At 46.1% G+C, this 23,235-nt stretch overlaps 2 protein-coding genes across 6 annotated transcripts in view; one reads left to right on the forward strand and one right to left on the reverse strand.

Annotated features, from left to right (window-relative positions):
- Positions 1-14,303, reverse strand: part of GOLGA2 (golgin A2) — a 39,544-nt gene extending 25,241 nt beyond the window's left edge. For 2 of the 5 annotated variants that reach the window (XM_070955669.1, XM_070955667.1), the window contains exons 1-4: positions 14,171-14,303; positions 8,538-8,660; positions 6,809-6,889; positions 1,826-1,924 (exon numbers count right to left, since the gene is read on the reverse strand). In XM_070955669.1, the coding sequence (XP_070811770.1) occupies positions 1,826-1,924; positions 6,809-6,889; positions 8,538-8,660; positions 14,171-14,218 (351 nt within the window). In that variant the 5' untranslated portion in view covers positions 14,219-14,303. The remainder of the gene's footprint in view (positions 1-1,825; positions 1,925-6,808; positions 6,890-8,537; positions 8,661-14,170) is intronic. The other 3 variants (XM_070955668.1, XM_070955670.1, XM_070955671.1) reach the window with 3 other exon arrangements.
- A 182-nt stretch (positions 14,304-14,485) lies between these two features.
- SWI5 (SWI5 homologous recombination repair protein) lies at positions 14,486-22,440 on the forward strand. The gene is made up of 6 exons (XM_070955923.1): positions 14,486-14,566; positions 16,177-16,492; positions 16,635-16,683; positions 19,529-19,644; positions 20,610-20,704; positions 21,785-22,440. Exons 2-6 carry the CDS (start codon positions 16,326-16,328, stop codon positions 21,847-21,849), a joined length of 492 nt encoding a protein of 163 aa, XP_070812024.1. The 5' UTR covers positions 14,486-14,566; positions 16,177-16,325; the 3' UTR covers positions 21,850-22,440.
- The last annotated feature ends 795 nt before the right edge of the window (positions 22,441-23,235 follow it).

The raw sequence follows: 23,235 nt of genomic DNA on the forward strand, positions 1-23,235 counted from the left end.
ATAGGGAGGAGCAGGCCCAGTTAGGCCAGGGCCTTTCAGGATTGGGACAGTTTGTAGGCAGGGGGACAGGATGACCAAGAGGGGCTAAGCAGTGAACATGGGAGACAGAGCTCAGGAGATGAGCAAGGACCACCCCCTCCTGATCCTCGAGCACGGCGAGTGGAGAGAAGGCGAGAACAGCGCAGACTGAGCTGGCTACTCGGGAGGAGAGCGCCCCACCCCTCTTCACGAGGCACACCTGGGGTCTGAGACTTAAGGAGACGCTGTGGAGAGGGGTATTTGTCGGGAACAAATGCTGAATTCAGGGAGTGTTGAGTGCCGACGTTTGAACTTTCCTGGATTCCTTGCCTTCTTTCGGGCTTTCTGGATTAACTACCTTGCTCCGTTCCTTCCTGGACTCCTGGACTTGCCCTGCTGGATTTCTTGCTTTGCAGCCGTTGTGCTCACACCGTTATGCTGGATGGACTACTTGCAGCCAGAGGCTGCTTGAGGTGCGTCTGTGTCATGACTTTGCTCTGGGACTTGCCAGAAACGTGGGAGCATTTGGGGAAATTTGGAGCAATAAAGGGTTTGAACTGTCAGCTTCCTTTGTTGCCTCTGTGCCGTGCCCCAGGTCATCACAGACACCTTCAGAGACACCTTCACAAATGAAGGCCTATCTAAGTGTCCCAGGATAATGTTAATCTGGGTCAGTAACCAGGACCAGAGGTTTAGTCTTCCGAGCTTTCGGACTCGTGCTGGAGCCCATCCCCAGGGAACTTCTCTCTAGCTTATCAAGTACAGATAGCCCTCGATTTACAACAATTCATTTAGTGACCGTTCAAAATTACAAGGGCACTGAAAAAACTGACTGATCAGTTCACACTTACGGCCGTTCACACAAAAACTGACATCAGTTCACACTTACGGCCGTTCCTGCATCCTCATGGTCAGGGGATCAAAATTCAGACCCTTGGCAACTGACTCATATTTATGACGGTTGCAGTGTCCCTGGGGTCTCCTTAGGTGAGCTTCTGACAAGCAAAGTCAATGGGGAAGCCTGACTCACTTAACAACCGGGTGACTACGTTGTTGTGCAGAGCTGGCAGCGGAGTCAGACAGTGAGGAGGCTGGGGAGGACCATGGGCCAGTCCTGGAGGCTGGGGAAGACCCGGACGAGAGCTCTGCGTCAGAGGCAGAGATGGGGCCAGGGTCATCTGGGAGTGATGCGCGGACTCCGGAGCCCCCCGAGTCGGACAGCAGAGAGGCAGAGAAAGAGGAGGGGCCTGTTCCTAGTGCGCGCATGCGCAGAGCTGCCAGAAGGCAAGAGCAGCTAAAGCAAAAGGGACAACTCAGGAGTAAGGCCAGGAGACGATTGGCCCCTCCCATAAGGCTTAAAAGGGAAACAGAGGCACTTGGGCCTTTTGCAGGAAACAAACTCTGCTAACTCTGTTTCCAGTCGGCATTTCTTGTTTGTTTCTGAACTTCGTGGGGCTTTGCCAAGAAAGGCCTTTGGCAGGGTGTCAAAGAAGATAAAGGTTGGTGATTATCCCGAGGGACTTCTTCCGAAGGACTTGTTTTGCAACTAATTGGGACTCACCTGGGAATGAACGTAATTCTCAGCTGTTACAATAAAATAAGTTTGTTTGGGACTAATTGGGTATTGTAATTACTCAGTAAGCCTCGGTCACAACGTAAGTAAACCACTGCAGGGATTCCCTGAACGACCGGGGACAGAAAGGTCTCAAAATGGAACAAAACTCAATTAAAACTTCGGAAAAGAAAGGTTGGGCTCAACTGTGGTTGTAAATTGAGGATTACCAGAGAGAAGTGGATATTCACCAACCTGTGACAGCTGCCCGGGGTTTGAAGCAACACAGGCAGACACATCTTTGCTGTTAGACAGCAAGGAGACGCCAGCAGCTATGTCGCCATCGTTGTGGGCCTGTCAGAAAACATACACCACCACAAGGATTAAAGCCACCAGAAGGAAGCAGATGCACAGCTTCGCTTGGAAACCTGCCCCACAAAGATTATCCTAATATCAAAAAAAAAAAAAAAACCCAACCCAATCCTCTTAATGCCCAAAGTCAGCTAAGGTTCCACAGAGGGAGACTAAGCCTGCCGCTTAAGTCAGAGGATACAGATTAACAGAGTCGGAAGGGACCTTGTAGGTCATTTAGTCCAACCCCCCACCCAAGCAGACTACACCATTTCTGACAAATGGCAGTCCAATCTCTTCAAGGCTAAAAAGAGCCTTGGTGGAACAGCGGACTAAAGTGCTGTTAAATAGCACTTAGCTGTCAGCTGCCTGCAATTACTGCAAGTTCGAATCTCACCAGGCTCAAGGTTGACTCAGCCTTCCATCCTTTCGAGGTAGGTAAAATGAGGACCCGGATTGTGAGGGCAATAAGATGACTTTGTATATATAAAAAAAAGAACACCGCTTAGGGGGGCCAAAAGCCCTACTAAGCAGGTATATACAAAAGTATGAAGGCTATTGCTTAATGCCTTAATTGTAAGACGCCCTGAGTCTCCGGAGAAGGGCGGCATATAAAATCGAACCGATTAAATGGCTCTTTTTTATTTTAACGGCAACAACAAAAAAAGGAAGGCAATTCATTGGTGACTCAGTAGAAATGGAAAATGGGGGGGGGGGGAATTGCCAGAGTGCCTGTCAAAGCAGCGTAGGTGGACAATCACCCAGAAATCTGGGCTGTTAGACCTGACCGTCACAAGCTGGAAATCTGAACAGGTAAATTAATAAAGGAACTCACAGGAGGGGAAAAAACTATGTTCGGCCTCAACGAGGCTTATGAACGAAATTCTACTTTATTTATTTATTTATTTGTTTGATTTATATGCCGCCCTTTTCCGGAGACTCAGGGCGGCTTACAATGCGTTAAGCAATAGCCTTCATACTTTTGTATATACCTGCCTAGTAGGGCTTTCGCAGCATTAAAATAATTAAACATCTCTTCTATAAGAAACGTGGTTAATACCAGGAGTGTTTAATCCTAGCAGGGACCTCAACCTGCTCCATTAGATTGGAGGGGGGGGCATACTCCCCAAATCATAGAATTTCAAATTTGAAAACGTTGCTCTATATTTCATGCTTTTTGGCCAGGGTCATCAAACCCCGGCAATGATTGTTATGTCAAGCAGCTTCACTGTTTTAACCTATTCTGGTACAGGTAGTCCTCGACCTAACGACCATAACTGAGCCCAAAAAATTCCCGTGGCTAAGCGAGACATTTGGTTGAAGTGAGTTTTGCCCCGTTTTACGGCTTTTCTTACCGAGGTTGTTAAGCGCATCTCAGCAGCTGTCACCCGGTGCTTCCGTCAATCTGGCTTCTCACCCTTGTGAGGAGGTCGCAAAAAGTGGATCGCGTGAGCCCGGGGGACGCTGCAACCGTCATAAATATGAACTGTCTTGAGTTTTGATCACGGGATCATGGGGGGGGGGGAAAGGGAGAATGCTACAACGGTCGTAAGTGTGAGAAACGGTGCTAGGTCACTTTCCCCCCCCCCCGGTGCTGTTGTAACTTTGAACGGTCGCTAAAGCGAACTGTTGTAAGTTGAGGCCTACTTGCACTTTTCCCACTGTCTGTTGGACTGTTTAGAGCCCAGGCCTAACTCCAAGAGAAAAGGCAGGAAGCGTATTCTTCCTGCTAACGTAAAACAAAACGAAGAGGATTAGATCAGCTATCAGGGGTCAGTGCTCCTGCCCAACTGAGCTGTCAATCAACACTGTCTGGAATCGGATTTTCTCTCAGACGGTGAGGGGCAGCCGCTCTTTCCAAGAGAGGAATGTTCTGCGGCCCACGCACTCCTTATGGGGCAGGCCTCCTCTTGCAATATTTGCATGGGGAATGAAAGCTACACTGATAGTCACATGCCTGCCAGGAATGAGGGAGGAGAGAAGTCTGAAGGGAAAAAAAAGAAAAAGCAAATTGATTCTGCACAAGCTACTCCTCTGGCACCTGTACAGGTAAAAGAAATATGAAAACAGAAGAAAACTGTCAGCTCATTTAGCAACCGTTTGAAGTTGCCGCAGCACTGGAAAAAGAGACTTATGACCATTTTTTCACCGTTGCAATCTCCTCAAAGACACCGGAACAAAATTCAGACGCCTGGCAACCGACTCATATTTAGGACGGTTGCCACGTCCCCGGTGGAGGGGGTGTGTGGGTTGTCCCCTTTTGTGACCTTTTGACAAGCAAGGGGGGGGGGAAGCCAGATGCACTTAACAACGGGGTTGCTAACTTAACAGTGCAGCGACTGACTTAACGACGGTGGCAAGAAAGGTCGTACAACAGGAGAAAATTCGCTAAAGAAACGTTTCGCTTAGCAGCAGAAATGCTGTTGGGTTCCATTGTTGTGGCCATAAGTCGAGGGCTACCTCTAGTGTGTTGTGTTTGTGTGTCCATAGCTGCCAAGAGTCGCTTAAGTGTGAGATGGACGGAATATAAATGTGATAAAACACACAGAGAAATCTTCAGATCAGACGACATGTGAGGTTCATAACCACTCAAAACAGGAGTACTTTTTATGTCTAATGCAGGGATGAAATGCTACCGGTTCGGGGCGGTTCTCCCGAACCAGTAGTGAAAATGCTACTGGTTCGCCCGAACCGGTAGTAAAAAAATGCTTTAAAAAAAAAGTTCCGACGATTGCATGGCACAGCTGATCGTCTGAACTTTTTTTTTAAGCATTTTTTTTTTACTACCCGTTCAGGCAATAGGTAGTTAAAAAATTCTTTTAAAAAGGTTCTGACTTTTTTTTTTACTTTTTAAAGCATTTTTTTTACTACCTATTGGTGTCCGTTTTTGCTCTCAGGAGGCTTCCCTGAGGCCTGTTAGGCCAAAAAAGCGGGGTGGGGAGGGGTGCTGAGAAAGAAAGAAAGAAAGAAAGAAAGAAAGAAAGAAAGAAAGAAAGAAAGAAAGAAAGAAAGAAAGAAAGAAAGAAAGAAAGAAAGAAAGAAAGAAAGAAAGAAAGAAAGAAAGAAAGAAAGAAAGAAAGGGGAAAAAAGTGAATTGGGATTGTTTTTTCCGACTGACGACCGTTGCCGCATTTTTCCCAGAGTCACCCCGTTTACATTCAGACGCTCCGTAACTGGTTCGTGTTTACGACGGTTGCAAGGCCTCAGGGGTCACGCGATCCCCTTTTTGCGACCTTTTTTAAAATTTTAAATCAGATTTTTTTTTTAATTTTTATCAAATTTATTTTAATAAAATGCTTTTGGAGTAAAAAATCTACCTAAAGATAATTTTCTGTTTAAGATATATTAATAATTTAAGTTCATTCAGCATGAAATGGAGGTTAATTATTAATTATGTAGCATGAGGCTGTGTATATTTACATTGTTGGTAAACTCGTTCAATGAATCAGAGCTAAATCGGAAACCTTCGTTTTGTTGGCAAATAATCATATTAAAGATTCTAATCACCAGCCAAAAATGAGTCCTTACATTTAAAGAGCGCCTGTCGTTTCTGATCCATCATGGCAGCAGCACCTGTTAGCGGGCATCCACTCACCTGCTGCTCGCCACGCCCCTCACCTTGTTGTGTCCCTGCCGCATCACCAGCCGTCCCATTAAAGTGACTGGGACGGTCGGTGAGTCAACAGCGGGTCAGAGACGACGGCTACTCTTTCAAAATTATGATTTAAATCAAGCCTTTTTACTGATTTGAATCACGATTTAAATCGTGATTTAAATCGACTTCATTTAAATAAAATCCACTGGGGGAAGGGAGCCAGCTTCACTTAGCAACCAGGTGACCAATCCAGAGGTGGGTTTCAGCAGGTTCTGACCAGTTCTGGAGAACCGGTAGCGGAAATTTTGAGTAGTTCGGAGAATCGGTAAATACTACCTCTGACTGACCCCACCCCCATCTATTCTCTGCCTCCCGAGTCCCAGCTGATCGGGAGGAAATGGGGATTTTGCAGTATCCTTCCCCTGGAGTGGGGAGGAAATGGAGATTTTACAGTATCCTTCCCCTGGAGTGGGGTGGGAATGGAGATTTTGCAGTATCCTTCCCCTGGAGTGGGGTGGGAATGGAGATTTTACAGTATCCTTCCCCTGGATTGGGGTGGGAATGGAGATTTTACAGTATCCTTCCCCTGGAGTGGGGTGGGAATGGAGATTTTACAGTATCCTTCCCCTGGAGTGGGGTGGGAATGGAGATTTTACAGTATCCTTCCCCTGGAGTGGGGTGGGAATGGAGATTTTACAGTATCCTTCCCCTGGACTGGGGTGGGAATGGCGATTTTACAGTATCCTTCCCCTGGAGTGGGGTGGGAATGGAGATTTTACAGTATCCTTCTCCTGCCACGCCCACCAAGGCATGCCATGCCATGCCCACCAAGCCACACCCACAGGACCGGTAGTAAAAAAATTTTGAAACCCACCCAACTTAACAACTGCAGCAATTAAGAACTGCTGCAAGAGAAGGCGTAAAACGGAGCATAATTCACTTAACAAAGGCTTCCCTGATGGGGCTCTACTGCGGTCGTAAGTCGAGGACTACCTGCGTTTCACAGCAGCTGATCTGCTTGGAAAAACCCAGGGGGTGGGGGGCGTTTGGCCCTTGTAATCTGAACCAGGTTAAGGAGTCACATGCAGAGAGGAACAGAGAGGAAGGAAAGTAGAAGGTTAAAAATAACACCGCACGAACAAGCCACGACGACATTCCCAGCGCGGGCCACAAAGGCTCTGCAGCCTGCCAAACCTCCCCCCCCTCCCCGCCACGGGCTCAGCCCGGATCGGAAGCCGGCGGTATGGATGGAGAGCAAGCCCAGCCGGATCGATTCCTGAAAGCTGCCTCACCTTCCACTTGTCCAATGTAGGTATGGCTACCCCATTGGAGCAGTTGAAGTCGGACACCAGCACCTTCAGAAGGTTCTCAATCTACAGGAGCAAAAGAGAAAAAGGGGGGAAGAGAAAGAGCTGAGGAAAAAGAAAAAAAAAAAAAGTAAAAGAGGACAGGAGGGAACGTCGATCCACCCCCCCGAAAAAAAAAAAAAAAGCGAAAGGAACGAGACCCAAGAAGAGCCCGGCAGGAAAAGTGAAGAAAGACAAGCGAGGGCCCCACTGGAGACCGTGGAACTCGCTGGCACTTGATTTCGTTCAGGGTTAAGATGGTGAATTTAAGGGGGGGGGAACGCTTTATTCTGACTTGCCAGGACGCAACTCTACAATCAAACGTTCTTTCTTACAGTTCTGTCTATTGTTTCTTAATACCAGAGACAGAGTGACGGGGGAGACAGAGAGAGAGAGAGAGAGAGAGAAAGAGAGAGACGTAGAGAAAGAGAGAGAGAGAGAGAGAGAGAGAGAGAGAGAGAGAGAGAGAGAGAGAAAGACGGAGAGAGAGAGAGACACGGAGAGAAAGAGAGAGGGAGAGAGAGACAGATAGACAGAGAGAGAGAGAGAAAGAGACAGAGAGACGGAGAAAGAGAGAGAGAGACAGAGAGAGAGAGACAGAGAGAGAGAGACTGAGGGAGAGAAAGAGACACGGAGAGAGAGAGAGACACGGAGAGAGACAGAGAGAGATAAAGAGACAGAGAGAGAGAGACACACACACGGAGAGAGAGAGAGAGAGATGGAGAGAGACAGAGACGGAGAGAGAAAGAGACAGAGAGAGAGACACACACACACGGAGAGAGAGAGAGAGAGAGAGAGAGAGAGAGAGAGAGAGAGAGAGAGAGAAAGAGAGACAGTTCTCAACTTACAACAGTTTAGTGACCGTCCAAAGCTACCACAGCACTGAAAAGGGTAACCTATGACCGTTTTTCACACTTATGACCGTTCCAGCATCCCTGTGGTCACACGGTCAAAATTCAGATGCTTGGCAACTGCTTCATATTAATGACTGTGGCAGCATCCCGGGCGTCATGCGATCCCCTTTTGAAACTTTCCGACAAGCAATCTCAACGGGGGAGCCAGATTCACTTAACAACCCTGTTTCTAGCTTAACGACGACAGCAATTCCCTGAACGAGAAAAGTTGTAAAAAGGGGCAAACCCAGCAAACCACCGTCTCGCTTAGCCACAGAAATTTTGGCCTCCATTGCAGCTGTAAGCTGAGGACTCTCTGTCCTCTGGGGTCAGTTACACAAGGTTCAATCAATCAATCGAGTTTATTGCACTCATAGACCAGAGACCAGAACAAATAAAAACACACAGTAAAAATATACAATTAAAAATTCTAGTGCTAATGAACGACAATTAACATCTATGATAATAACAGAGTAGAGTAGAATAACAGAGTTGGAAGGGACCTTGAAGGTCTTCTAGTCCAGCCCACTGCTCAAAGCAAGCAACCCTGTACCTAAATGGTTTCCCCTTTAAAAGGGGAAAACATTATTCCTTGTCTGGCCTTCAAGTGCTTTGGAGAATAGCTTGACCCCCTTCCTCCTCTCTGTGGCAGCCCCTCAAATATTGGAAGATGCTCTCCTGTCTCCCCTGGTCCTTCTCTTCACTAGACTAGCCATGCCCAGTTCCTGCAACCGTTCATCGTCTGTTTTAGCCTCCAGTCCCCTAAGGAGGAGAAAACTTACGTTTTCAGGAGATTGTACTCCATCACTAACCGGCGTCTCTGGACGGCTTGCTTCTTTACTTCTCCGTTTCTTTTTGGCCCCCGCTGTGGACACAGGGCTGTTTTTCAGCTGATATTCTTTCAGCTGAGAAAAAAAAAGAAAAGGTTGAACGGTTTGAAATTAATCTAAGCTGAAGTTGCAATCATCTCCGTGCAAAACTAAAATATGGCAGAGAAAAGTTAAAAAACAACAACAACAGGGCACCCTCAGCAAAAGAAGGAATTTATTTATTGAATGTATTGATTATTCAGGTGATTTTTCCCTGACTTGGTACTAGCTAATTACACGGTCCCTACAGTTTGAAAAACTGCTCATAATGTTAGATCTCCTAATCCGTTAAGTTTCCGTTAGGTGACATTTTAACAGTTCTAATGATGTGGTTGCACACTTTCACAAGCTCATTTCCTGTTACATATAGCAAAAGTGGGAAGGAAAAATATCCATATATATTTTGGAAAATTATACAATTGGTTTATAGAGGAGTCAACATAGTCTTCAAATAGCCTTCCTTCCCTCCCTCCCAACATATGAAACTGATACTGATATCCCAACATATGAAACTGAGCCTTGGTAGTACAGTGGTCTAAGGCACCCTGTTATTAAGACCAGCTGCCTGCAATTACTGCAGGTTCGAATCTCGCCAAGGCTCAAGGTTGACTCAGCCTTCCATCCTTTCTAAGGTAGGTAAATTGAGGACCCGGTTTGTGGGGGCAATAAGCTGACTTTGTATAAATATACAAAAGAATGAAGGCTATTGCTTAGCGCATTGTAAGCTGCCCTGAGTCTCCAGAGAAGGGCGGCATATAAATCAAATTAAAAATAATAAAAAAAATATATTACTGTTCAATCCAAATTTTCCAGGTATTTACTACGTATTCTCATATAAATCGCCTGTTTTTATTAGCTATTAAGTACTAGGCTCATACACTCCAAAAGATTGTAACATGTAGTGAAACCAACAGTAACCAGTAAGTGTCTGCTGAAGATTGGATAAAACCCACACAGCAACATTTTAAAGAAGTATTTAAACAATCTATTAAGTACATCCAGATATTCAGGAGTCCGCAATTTGAAGCATTTTTTTCCAGTTCTATGTGCAATCTTTCTTTATATAGTATCACCAAAAATGAATCAAAACCTACTCTGTTCTTCCTAAAACAAGGAAGCAATTTCTCCCTTCAATCATTTCAGAACTGGATTAAACTTAAAATCCAAATGAAATAGTTAAGATTTCTTCTGTTTACCTATTTCTCATACATTGTTTGACTGAAGGTTGCAACACAGCCATAGCCACAGCCAACAAACAAATACTAAACTTAGTGCCCTAATAGTCTACCTTGTTATTTGATTTACTTGTTATTTGGGTTGGAAGCCAAGGGCGTGTCCTTGTACCGAACCTGTCCTTGAAATTTTTGCCGAAGCTGACTTTAAACTCTTTCATTCATACAAGACAAAAAAAAGGGAAAGCTCTTTCCCTTTACCACCAACTTCACTAGACATAATAACAGAGTAGAATAACAGAGTTGGAAGGGACCTTGGAGGTCTCCTAGTCCAACCCCCTGCTCAAGCAGGAAACCCTATGCCATTTGAGGCAAACAGTTGTCCAATCTCTTCATAGAAGCCTCCAGCGTTGAAGTACCCACAACTTCTGAAGGCCACTTGTTCCACTAATTGATTGTTCTGACTGCCAGGAAATTCCTCCTGAGTTCTAGGTTGCTTCTCTCCTTGATTAGTTTCCACCCATTGCTTCTTATCCTGTCCCATCTCTTCTTTAACACCTCCAGTGATCGTTTAGCATTGGGGTAAGTTGCTACCCACCCAGCTGAATGAAATTCACAAGCTACATTCAACAGCCAGACAGCAAGCTACCCTGTTTTCCCCAAAATAAGACCTCCCCTGATAATAAGCCCAATCGGACTTTTGAGTGCATGGCAATAAGGCCAAGCGCTTATTTCAGGGTTCAAAAAACTTGTCTTATGCGTCTTATTTTCGGGGAAACACGGTAGATAAATAGATGATAGATACATATCCTGTTTTCCCCAAAATAAGACATCCCGATAATAAGCCCAATCAGAGAGAGATAGCATATTGATAGATATAGATAAGTGATAGATTAGATAGATCCCCCGTTTCCCCCAAAATAAGACATCCCCTGATAATAAGCCCAATTGGGCTTTTGAGCGCATGGCAATAAGGCCAAGCGCTTATTTCAGGGTTCAAAAAAAATATAAGACAGGGTCTTATTTTCAGGGAAACACGGTATCTATCTATCTATCATCTATCTACCTACCTACCTACCCTGTTTCCCCCAAAATAAGACATCCCCTGATAATAATCCTAATTGGGCTTTTGAGCGCATGGCAATAAGGCCAAGCGCTTATTTCAGGGTTCAAAAAAAATATAAGACAGGGTCTTATTTTCAGGGAAACATGGTAGGAAGCTCACTGTGACCTACAGAGAGGCGAGTCAAACACTGCCAAACGTCTCTACTTTTCTTACTGTGCCTTCTACAAAATAAATACTCCAGGCTCTTAAGATAAGTTTCTACTCTTCCTGAGTAGAGGACAATATGAAACCAGGCCAAAAAAACAAACAAAACTAATTTCTAGAATCCGCTGCCCTGCACAGACAAGTCAACCACCCACGCACACACGGCACACACATGATTAAAAAAACTCTTCTGCTAAGAGGTCGGGAACTAATTTTCGTTGATCTCCACACTAGGGGAAAATTTCACGCTCTCGGTGTCATAGTCACCAATTTCAATGGCTAGTTTTTAGAACCACATACACGTGAGGGTTGGTTTTCAAGGCATTCCGGATGATCCTGTCTGTGTTTCACAGAAAGCGCCGCCCGAGAGGCAGCCACATGAAAGGACCAAACGCCACAAAATCAGCACATACCATGGATGGGTGTCTCGTTTATCCAGGAGTTTGGAAAACAACAGCTGGAGTTTTCGGCATGCAAAACTCTCACCTGATAGAATGTTTTCACCTGGTTTACAGGCCGTTTAGGTTTCAGGATACGTCGATTTAGCCATGAGAGATAAAGCTACAGGTAATCTTCGAATTAACGATCACAATTGAGGCAACATTTACGTTGCTAAGTGAGACGTTGGTTAAGTGAGTTTCGCAACATTTTACGGCCTTTTCTTGCCACTTGTTAAGTGAATCGCTGCAGCTGATTAAGCTAGTAACACAGTTGTTAAGTGAATCTGACTTTGTCAGAAGGCCGCAAAAAGGGGATCACATTACCGGGGGGACACTGCAACCGTCATAAGTGCGAGTCAGTTGTCTTGGTGTATCATTCTTTTATCTTTTTCTTTTTTCAGTTTGTACGCCAGCCATCTACCAGTTTTGTTTGCGAATTCAAAATAATTTTGTTTTGCCATTTTTATTCTCTGGGCTACTTCTTTTTGAGTTATCAGATTTATTTTATGTTTAATTATGTTCCTTTCCTCTTTTACTTTTTTTGTTTTGTCAAGCATCTGAATGTAAATTGCGTGACCATGCTGCGATGGTCATAAGGGTGAAAAACGGTCGTAAGTCCCTTTCTTCAGTGCCGTTGTAACTTTGAACGGTCACTAAATGATCTGTCATAAATTGAGGACTACCTGTATAGATTTTTCTATGAAGTGGGGGAAAGGAACAACTTTTGCCCCTCAAAAATTATTATAATAATTTGCAGGCAGGGGGGATTTGGGAACAGGTTCTAAACTTTAAAATAACTTCCCAGAAGCAAAGTCAATGGGGAACACCGGATTCACCAGATTAAATGCAGCGATTCAAGTTTACAAGGTCGTCAAATTATATGTGACTCACTTAACAACCCTCTTGTTTAGCAATGGACATTCTGGTACCAAATGAGGTCATAAACCGAGGATTACCTGTCTGATACTTAAAAAGCTGCCATTCTCTGGCCTCACCCCGAATCCCAACAATAAAGGAAATATTTTAAGTAAAAGCAGATTTACTTTTCTCTTCCCTGAAACTATCCACTTAAATTCCATCCTTTCTACTAAATCCCGAGGGGATCCCCTTTTATGGGGATCCACTTATGGTGTCCGTTCTCCTCCCCCTCTATGGGAGCACACAGGGCACATCTTTGCAAAAGGGCAAATAAAGGGAGGGGGTGCATCAAACTTTTAGCCCCCAAGAAGGCACAAATTTGCAAAGGGATGTACTAAATCCCAGAGGAGGGGGCTGATTTATGGGGAGGGCCTCAGCATCGCAAGCCCCCATTACAAGATATAGTCACCCCACCACTTTCACAACTGCAGGCGCCCATAGAAGCACCCCCAACTCAGAACTCCCCCTCCCCACACCTTTAATTACAACTCCCATCAACCTCCCTCCCCCCTTCCAATGGTTTCTTTCCCAGGTTTCGCTGATTTATGGGGAGGGTCTCCAGCATCGCAAGCCCCCATTACAAGATATAGTCACCCCACCACTTTCATTTCTGCAGAAGCACCCCCAACTCAGAACTCCCCCCCCATCTTTAACTACAAGTCCCATCAGCCTCCACTTCTACAGTGGTTGATTTATGGAGAGGGTCTCCCACATCCCAAGGGCTAAGATATGAGTCTTTCCCCCCTCCCCGCCTTCACCCCAAACATCTCCCACCCCCAACCCAGGACTTCCCCCCCTTAGACTACAAGTCCCATCAGCCTCCATCTCTACAATGGCTGATTTATGGGGTCTCCAGCATCCCAAGCCTAAAATTGAGTCTTTTCCCCTCCCTCTTCACCTCAAACATCTCCCCCCCAACTTTGACTATAAGTCCCATCAGCCTCCACTCCTACAGTGGTTGATTTAGGGGAGGGTCTCCAGCATCCCAAGGGCTAAGATACGAGTCTTTCTCCCCTCCCCGCCTTCATCCCCAAACATCTCCCCCCCCCCCACAGAACTCCCCCATCTTTGACTACAAGTCCCATCAGCCTCCACCCCTCCAGTGGTTGATTTATGGGGAGGGTCTCCAGCATCCCAAGCCTAAGATCGAGTCTTTCTTCCCTCCCCGCCTTCACCCCAAACATCCCCCCCCCAAACAGGACTCCCCCCATCTTTGACTACAAGTCCCATCAGTCTCCACCCCTCCAGTGGTTGATTTATGGGGAGGGTCTCCAGCATCCCAAGGGCCGAGTCTTTCCCCCCCTCCCTGCCTTCACCCCAAACATCTCCCCCACCCCAACCCAGGACTCCCCCCCCACAACCTTTGACTACAAGTCCCATCAGCCTCCACTCCTTCCAAAGGCCACGGTCTCCGGGGAGCTGATCCTCCAGCAACACCCGCCACCGGGAAGAAGACCTCCGGGACCATTAGCCTGCCCCTCCCTCCTTCCTTCCCTCCCCCCCCGGTTCTCAGGGCCGCGGGGAGGGGAGGATGGGAGTTGTAGTCCCCGGCGCCGGAAGGCCTGAGGAGGATGGGGGCTTGGAGGGCGTAGAAAGAGGCAAGCCAGGAGGGTGGGCGTCGTCCCTCCAGACGGGGCCCGAGGAGGACGGAGGGCGGCTCCTGAGGGAAACCAGGCCAGGCCCGGACTAGGCCTCGCCGCCTCAGACAGCAACCCGAGGCCGGCCGCTTCAACTCTCCAGCTTTACCTTCTTCTTGGCCGCCGCCAGCTTGTTCTGCCTGCTGTCGTCCGCCATCTCCGCGCCGGGCCCCGGCCACGTCAACCCGGCAAGGCGGCGCGACGCGAAGCGGCTAGGCAGGCTCCTCCCGCAGCCGGGCCACTTAGGCCTCGGCGCTTACTGCGCACGCGCGGGGGCTGACAGCGGGCGGGGCGGCGCTGCCGTTGGGCCAATGGGAGGGAGGGAGGGAGACAGGCAGGCGGGGGAGGCGCCGCCCCTTCGGACCGCCCCCGCCAAGCTGGGCTCGCTCGAGACGCGGCCGCGCAGGCGCGGGAGGTGGCGCATGCGCCTCTCTGCTTCCCCACCTGTAATGGCCGCCCTGCTGTATTTTTTCTGCCCTTTTTATTTTTCTTGGTCTTCATTGATGTACGAGCATCTGTACTTCTTCTTTCTTCTGATGCATAATGATGCAAGGATAATTTTTTTTAATTTTTTTTTAATTTTGAGATTTAAAAAATCTCAAGGGAAACAGAAGGGGAAATCCCAACAGAGTCAGGCTGGGGATGATGGGAGCTGGGGTTGGTGGTAGTGGGGGGGGGACTGTACCTACCCAGAGCCTGGAGCCACCTCGCCCATCATCCACAGAGCAGGAGCTTGGAGACTCAGCAAGAGCTTTTTCATGGGGCTTGTGGGGGTTTCTGAGTCCCCCCACTCCAGCTCCCATCATTCCCAGCCTGAGAGAGAGATGGGAGTTGGAGTCCTCTTGCCCTGAAAGGGTGGGTGGGTGGGGGACTAATATTAGGGGAGAGAGTTGCAGCTTTGCAATAACCCCCCCCTTCCCTCCCCCCCAAAACAGGAGCTTTTGTGAAGAAAACTGCTTGCTGAGCTTTGCCTGGAAAAAACAAAAATCTCATTTTTAGGCTTTGGACAATATCTGGTCCAACCTGTTGGGCTGCTTTCCACAATTTTTTTAAATTATTATTTCTTTCAATGTAAATGTTTGATTTTGCCAAATCATCAGCAGGTGGTTTTTGCTTTCCAAAAGGGGGGAGCCCAAGAGATGCATCTTCACAGCTTTGCAAACACCCCCTCTTTTTAAAAAAAAAACTTTCCCCCACCCCAACAGCCTCGAAATCCCCTCTAAATAATTCGGAGCTGCCCTTTTTTGCAAGCTGGCTTAGCTAACCGAGGCAAGGCAACCCTGTCTGCCAGATGGCTGCGATCAAAGCTGGTGCTTCAAATCCCTTCCCACTGAGTCATTCTGTAAATCAAGTTGGCTCACAAGAGGACAGGATTAAGGAGGGACCTCCTCAAAGAACATGTTTTTCCTCCTAGAGTTGAGTCTTCCCAGGTCTGCAAAGACCCAACCCAAGTTGCACTGACTAACCTGCAGCTTGCATGCCGTAAAGAAGCAGGGCAGAATATTTGCTCTTGCTGGGTTGAATCTCTAAGGTGCTTTTCCAAAGGCAAAGGAAACTGCTTGGGGAAAAAAAAATGAAAAAGGCAGGTTCTGTGTTAAAGAAACTGGACCACCCCTTGTCTGAAAGGGTCTCCTTGCTTGATTGAGACTAGAAGACCTCCAAGGTCCTTTCTAGCTCTATTTTAGATGGAAAAGGTGGAAGTTGGGCAGCAAAGAAATTGAATGAATTATTTTTATTATTATTGTAAGGGTGCAATATTTCACCTGATAGTTGAGGAATCCATAATATTGATTTAACCGGCATTAAATCCTCCACTGACTTTTTAAGCACCACCTTAACATGGATGTCATTACTATTCCAAAACTTCTTAATTATTCCCAACACTAACTCCTAGTTTAACAAGGTCTAAATTTGGTTTTTAGTATGATGCTTGCCTTGCAATTTCTTGAATTGGAAAAAGGAACTTGATTTTCCGTTTGTGGTTTTTTTTGTCTGTTTGCCTTGCTGGCCCCTTTACTTAGTCCCTTGTATGTTGGTCATTGTTTTCTGATGTTTTACTTTGGAATCATTCCGATTTTCAAAAAAAAAATTGCAATTTTTTTTTTAATGTCATAGCTTTGACAGAGAAGAGGAGAGGTATCCCTGCAAGAAATAAGCCAACAATCTCAGTTTTTGGACCGCAACCTAGCAAACAAGATGCTTATGGATTACGCACGACCGTGAGCTGCAAAAATCCATTTATTCTTTCTGTTCCTGACAACTGTATGAATCACCAGATGCAGAAGGAAAAGGAAGTGGTTGCGGATTGCAGTTCTACCGCTGGCTTGGAAAATATTCTGGCTAAACAAGAACATGAATCCCCTTTGAATCAAGGAGGCAAGCATAACCTGGGATTAAGGGGGAAAATCTCCCCCAAACCTTTAATGGGGAGGTAAGAGCGGTTTAAATCTTCCACTTGAATTCATTTTTTTGGCTAACCTGAGGATTCTCAAGTTTGTCCTGACTCATTTTGAAGAACTTTTAAATTCTTTTCTTGACCTTCTTTTCTTTCTTTTTTTTTTTTTTAAATTCAGGACACCTCAAGCAGCCCGAAGAAGTTGTAATGCAAGCTTTAAGTCTCCGGTAAGTGTCTGTAAAAACAAATTTCTCTATAGCAGTGTTTCCCAAACTTGACCCTTTGAAGATGTATGGACTTCAACTCCCAGAATTCCTCAACCAGGCATACTGGTTGGGGAATTCTGGGAATTGAAGTCCATGCATCTTAAAATAGCCAAGTTTGGGAAACACTGCTCTATAGCAGTGATAGCTAACCGTTTTTTCCACGCGTGCCCATACCCATAATGCAATGCCCCCCACGCACGCTCCGCCCCCCTGTGCAGGCACGCACAACACCCCCGTGCTCCCCTACTACATGCGTGACCCCCCACGCACCCCGTTTTGGGCCTAGCAGGCCTCCCTGAAGCCTCTGGAGGCCAGAAACGGCCTGTTTCCGTACTTCTGGGAGGCCTGTTTTTCGCCCTCCCCAGGTTCCAGAGGCTTTCCTGGAGGCTCTGGGAGGACGAAAACTGCCTCCCCCAACCCTCTGGAGGCCGGAAACTGCCTGTTTCTGGACTTCTGGTGGGCCCATTTTTAGCCCTCCCAGCCCTGTACTTACCTGGCATTCGAAACGGCCCGCGTAGAGACTCCTGGGAGGGGAGGGACGGCATGGGCATACACGCGCATCTCCCACATGCCGTCAGAGACCCGAAAATCAGCTGGCTGGCAGGAGGTGCGCGCTCAAGCGTGGCGGAGCTGACAGGGCGACGGCTCGTGTGCCCGTAGAAATGACTCCGCATGCCATCTGTGGCACGTGTGCCATAGGTTCGCCATCACAGCTCTATAGAACGTGCATCGATAGATGGGTCTGAACATTTTGGGAATGTAGGAGGCAATTTTGGAAGCCATAATTGTAGTTCAGATTCCTTGAGAAGAAGTTCTGTAGGTGATTCTGATACGTGGCCAGGATCCTGCTTGTTATCTCTTGGCTGTAAACCAAGTAGGACTAAAAGTTACATTCAACAGGTCAAAATAAGATTATGCATGCTGATTGGCTGTATACCTTTATTTGCAATCGTAAAACTAAACCGTATCAATTTTGTAAAGGTAAAGCAACATTTTTGGAGGCTCTTGTTTTAATTTTCGTAGAAAACGCTAAACTGTAAACCCATATTATTTGGGTGGATTGGCTTTTTAGTGAGTAGGGAAGGTTGCAACCTAAGAATCTTTTTGCAGGATACGGAAGTCTTTTGCTTGTAAATAGGATGGCTTGGAATCGCAACTTTATTTTTTTTTATAAACCAAAAATTATTTTGACAGTCTTAATATTGTCAGGACAAGAGGAGATAGGGTGCAATAACATTTTTTGGAGTAAAAATGATCTATTTTCTTGGCAATAGATATATACTACATAGAGCTGAATAGATTTTCAAATCAAAGCAAATCTTTATTGTCAACGCACAACACGTGTACAATGAAGTTGAATGAGCCTCCCTTGGTGCAGCCCCCCCCAAAACACAATTACATCTTAATAACTCAATAAATGAAAGAAAAAGAAATCTCTAAACCCAAATAAGTAATAACTAACATACATTCCCATATACATATATGTATATAGCAGTGATGGCTAACCTTTTTGCTGTCGTGTGTCAAAAGTGGGAGGAGCGCGGGGGGGAGTGGCCACACCCATAATTCAATGCCCCCCCCACACCACACACACCCCATGCATGTGCGACCCCCACACGCGATCCCTGCTTTTGGCAAGCGACGGCAAAAAGGTTACCAGTAGGCCCATTTTTCACTCTCCCCAGGCTCCAGGAGCTTTCCTGGAGCCTGGGGAGGGTGAAAACGGCCTCCCCTCATCCCCAGAGGCCGAAAACGCCTTCCAAAAGCCTCTGTTGCAAGCCCTGTATTTACCTGGCATCCAAAACGGGCCGCGTGGAGACTCCTCAGAGAGGAGGGGCGGCATGGGCGGGGCCAGCCAAAAATCAGCTGGCCGGCATGTGCGCTGGAGCTGAGCTAGGGCAATGGCTCGCGTGCCCACAGATATGGCTCCACGTGCCACCTGTGGCACACGTGCCATAGATTTGTCATCACGGGTAGATAGCCTTACCGCATTTTTCGGAGTATAAGACGCACCTTAGTTTTTGGGGAGGAAAATAAGAAAAAAATTGATTGGCAGGTGGTTCTGCCTCCCGGAATACCCGCAATCAGCTGTTCTCAGAGGTGAATTCCTTGGTTGTGAGCTCTGTGCCTTGCTTTTTTTTGCTTTTTTTTTCTGCCTCTGAAAGCCTCCGAAACAGAACTTCAGAAAAAAAGCCTCTGAAGCTCTGTTTGTAGGTTTCTTTTCTGAAGCTCTGTTTGGAGGCTTTTTTTCTGAAGCTCTGTTTGGAGGCTTTTTTTCTGAAGCTCTGTTTGGAGGCTTTTTTTCTGAAGCTCTGTTTGGAGGCTTTTTTTCCGAAGCTTCGTTTCTGATCCTTTTTTCAGCCTCTGAAACCTCCGTTTGAGAAGCTGGGCGGGGCTACGTTCGGAGTATAAAACACACCCAGATTTTCACCCTCTTTTTCGGGGGAAAAAGGTGCGTCTTATACTCTGAAAAATACAGTATATTATATTACACCGGCATAAACATGCTGGCCCTGCAAGTCTATCCTATTAAACCTGATTGTGGTGTTACGTTGCGTTCAGAAGTCTTAACGGCCCACGGATAAAAGCTATTTTTCAGCCTATTTGTTCGGCTGGCTATGCTTCTATATCTCCTGCCCGATGGTAGGAGGGTAAATTTTGGCCCTCTCTTTATGGTGTCCATCCTCCACCCCATCCTGATATAGCGGTGAAGCTATCCTAAAATCCCTTGGCATCCCCCCCCCCCCCCCGTGCTGAAATCATTAAAAAAACGTTTAACATTGTTCTGTCTGTCTCCGCTCAACAGGTTCTTCCTCCGAGGAGCTGTCAGCCTGCCGATAAGGACATTTTGCAGCACGAAATCGAAGAGCTAAAACGCAAGGAGCTCGCTGTGGATCAGGAAATAGCCCAAATCAAGACCGAGTGTGTATTTTTATACATGTTTTGACGTGCATGAAGACATCTGTTTCAAACTGCTTTATAGTGTGGGTGGGTGTGGCAGCTCGAGTACAGTAACTTTTCCTGGAGTAAAGTTTGAGTTAATTTATGTGGGCCAAACCTACTGTTTTGGGAATGGAGCAGTGGTGGGTTTCAAATTTTTTTACTACCGGTTCTGTGGGTGTGGCTAGGGAAGGTTACTGCATAATCCCCATTTCCTCCCGATCAGCTGGGACTTGGAAGGCAGAGCATAGATTGATTCAGATTAACAGAGGTGGAAGGGACCTTGTAGGTCATCTAGTCCAACCCCCCCACCACCACCCAAGCAGGAGACCCTACACCGTTTCTGACAGATGTCAGTCCAGTCTCTTCTTGAAAGCCTCCAGTGATGAAGCTCCCACCACTTCCGAAGGCAATTTCTGTTCCATTAGTTGATGGTTCTCACTGTCAGGAAATTCCTCCTTATTTCCAGGTGGATTCTCTCCTTGGTCAGTTTCCATCCATTATTCCTTGTCTGGCCTTCAGGTGCCTTGGAGAATAGCTTGACCCCCTCCTCTCTGTGGCAGCCCCTCAAATATTGGAAGACGGCTATCCTGTCTCTCCTGGTCCTTCTCTTCACTAGACTAGCCATGCTCAGTTCCTGCAACCGTTCATCGTATGTTTTAGCTTCTGGAGAACCATGGAATGACCCCAGCACAGCCTGATTGCCAGAGATTAGTGAATAAAGTAGAGTATTTTAGAATTCCAATATCTCGGGAATGGGGTTGGCACGTGTTATTAATTTAAGCAAGGCTGGGGTTACAAGAAGACAGGAGAAATACATATAAAATAGAGTCATAAATATTTTTTCTCGAATCTTGTTCCTCTTCTAACAGCTCTTAAGGATCACACATCTGGTTTGTCTCGACTTTTCTGATGGTTTTTTTTTCTCTCCCCCCCCCCCCCCCAAGAGGATACAACCTGGAGGAACTGGAAAACCACATTACTCTGCTTCATGAATACAACGAGATCAAAGACGCCGGACAAATGCTTTTAGGCAGATTGGGTAAGGAGGACTAATATAGAACCATTGTCAGGTTTTCAGGCCGTCTTCAAATAAATTGTGTCTCAAACAAAGTTTTTTGAAACAAACTTCCATTTTATTTAGCACGGCAACTTTTACACTGACTCCATGCAGCCAGCACTGACGCGCTGACCCAAAATCCCTCCTCTTCCTTCCCCCATTCCTCTGCATTCATTGGCCATCTTCCCAATCATTCACCCCTAATCTACTGCTCCAATTCAAAGAATTTCCCCCCTCCCATCCATCTCCTAGGGGACATTATCTCCAGCTAAAATAAGTAAGTGAAAGGCAACCGTCCCGTTGCAGACACTTGCGTTCTCCTTCTTATGTCAGCACTAGGATAAATGCATCTTGATGTGCTGACAACCATATTGGGTGGGTGAAGGTACATTTTTCTTTTTTACTTTAAATATTCTCCTTTAGATAACTTAGCATCGTCCATCACTGCCTGGTGCCTCTAAGTTTGTTGTGACCCAGGCCCAAGTAGGTATTATCAGACGCAATCCATTCGAAAACAAACAGACTTTATTAGAACAGCTGAGAATTAACTCATTCTCAGCATAGTCCAAATTAAATTAAAACAAATTCTTCAAAACACCATTCCTCAGTTTATCACCGACCTTGGTATAATTAGGCAAACTGCCAAAGGCTTTTCTTGGAAGCAGAAGACGCCAACAAGAAATGAATACAGTGAAACAAGAACCAATTCTCTCAACGGTTGTTTTCCAGCAAAGAAGCCAAGAGCCATTGCTGGTCTTTTAAGCCTTATGGGAAGGGCCAATCATCTCTTGGCTTTACTCCTGAGTTGTCCTTTTTGCTTTAGCTGCTCCTGCCTTCTGGCAGCTCTTCTCATACGTGCACTAGGAACAGGCTCCTCCTGTTCCTCTGCCTCTCTACTGTCAGCCTCTGGAAGCTCCAAAGTCCGCACATCACTCCCCGATGGCCCTGGCCCCACCTCTGCCTTCCAATTTCAGAGAATTTGTGGAAGCAATTACTGCCTTGTTTGTGTTTTCTCTTTCCACGCTCATTTACACAATCTTCTTTGTGTGTTTTTTCTCCTAGCTGCGATCAGGGGCGTCACCACCAAAGATCTCTACCCTGAATTTGACCTGGACCTTAATGATTAGGCGGAATGTAAAACGTTGACGCACCCCCTAGACTGTGGAAATATAATACGTGCTGGAAAAACAACCACTGTAAGTTCATTATTCCCCCTGGAAATATCAATGAAAGAATAGCTTTAATTTTGGGGGCAAAAATAAATCATTTAACGGATGGAGAAGCTGTTGGGTTTATTGCTGCCATTTAGAGATGGAAAAGAACAGAATTTTCTGCACCGGATTGAGGAATTGTTAATGGTCTTATTCGTTGCGAGAGTTGACCAGGCTTAAAATATAAAACCATAAAAATAGCAAAGATTTTATTCATTGTATAAACGCTGCAGATGTGATTGATGGTCTAAATCAGGGGTCTGCAACCTCAAACAGAGAGCCATTTGGACCCGTTTCCCACAGAAAAGAAAACACCGGGAGCCACAAAACCTTTCCCGTGTCTGCCTATTTCCTGAGCGGCCACAAAACTAGCCTATGTAGTTGAATTCAACGTTCTGTTTTCTTCTGAAACTTTTCTTTTCTTGGATTTATCCATAGTTGGCCTACCGGGGGTTGAAAAGCTCAATAAATCTCATGCTGGTGGGTGTTGCACATTGGCGGTTGTGACGCATATTTTGAGTGAGAGGGAGCCGCAGAAGAGGTGTGAAAGAGCCACATGCGGCTCCAGAGCCGCAGGTTGCTGACCCCTCGTCTAAATGGAATTCCCTACAGCCTTGGATCCATTCAAATTCTGCCCTCTCTTCTTCTCACCCCAAAGAGGGCTGGATTTGAATGTGGAATCCTCTCCAAATCACCACGCATTGTTAAACTATGATCTGAAACGTAGGTTTCAAATACCGCTGTTGAAAAGAGCAAGGGACTCAGAGAAAACCACCTTGTCTATAAAAATGGTGCATTATTTGCTCGGGAGTGAATTTCAGAAGCATTTGCGAGATGGCTTAAAGCTCTCGACGCTGAAATAAAGGGGTGTGTTTTGGCATTAAAATCCCAGACGCTGCATTCCATAGACATGGGCATAAATTTGAAAAAAAAAACAGATCAAACCTTTTTGAGTTCCATTTAGTAAGCAATATCTGCTAAGAATGTTTATTTCTGTGCTAGGGAAGAAACAAAATAGCTTACTTCAATAGAAATTCGGTTGGTGTTTGAAATATACAACTGTAGTAACAATCTGTTACTTTTGAAATATCCCATTTCAGCCACAAAAACTAATTTTGCTGTGCTGGATGTGGGCACAGTGTCCAGCCTGCCTGCCTTCCTTTCATCCTTCCATCCATCCATCCATCCATCCTCTCATCTCCTTCCTTCCTTCCCTCCCTCTCTCTCTCTCTTTCTCCTTCTCTCTCTTCCCCTCATTCCTATCTTCCTGCCATCCATTCTTTTTTTCTTTTTCTTTTCTTT

This window comes from Pituophis catenifer, unplaced genomic scaffold (genome assembly GCF_029215685.1).
Source record: "Pituophis catenifer annectens isolate HBS135680 unplaced genomic scaffold, rPitCat1.0.hap2 SCAF_17, whole genome shotgun sequence".
NCBI classification, from domain to species: Eukaryota; Metazoa; Chordata; class Lepidosauria; order Squamata; family Colubridae; genus Pituophis; species Pituophis catenifer.

Bases quoted from the DNA above. Each gene is read 5' to 3' on its own strand.
- SWI5 (XM_070955923.1), top strand. From the start codon at position 16,326: ATGAATCACCAGATGCAGAAGGAAAAGGAAGTGGTTGCGGATTGCAGT. The intron at 19,645-20,609 runs GTGTGTATTTTT...CCCCCCCCCAAG, and splicing joins ATAGCCCAAATCAAGACCGA to AGGATACAACCTGGAGGAAC. The intron at 20,705-21,784 runs GTAAGGAGGACT...TTTTTCTCCTAG, and splicing joins AATGCTTTTAGGCAGATTGG to CTGCGATCAGGGGCGTCACC.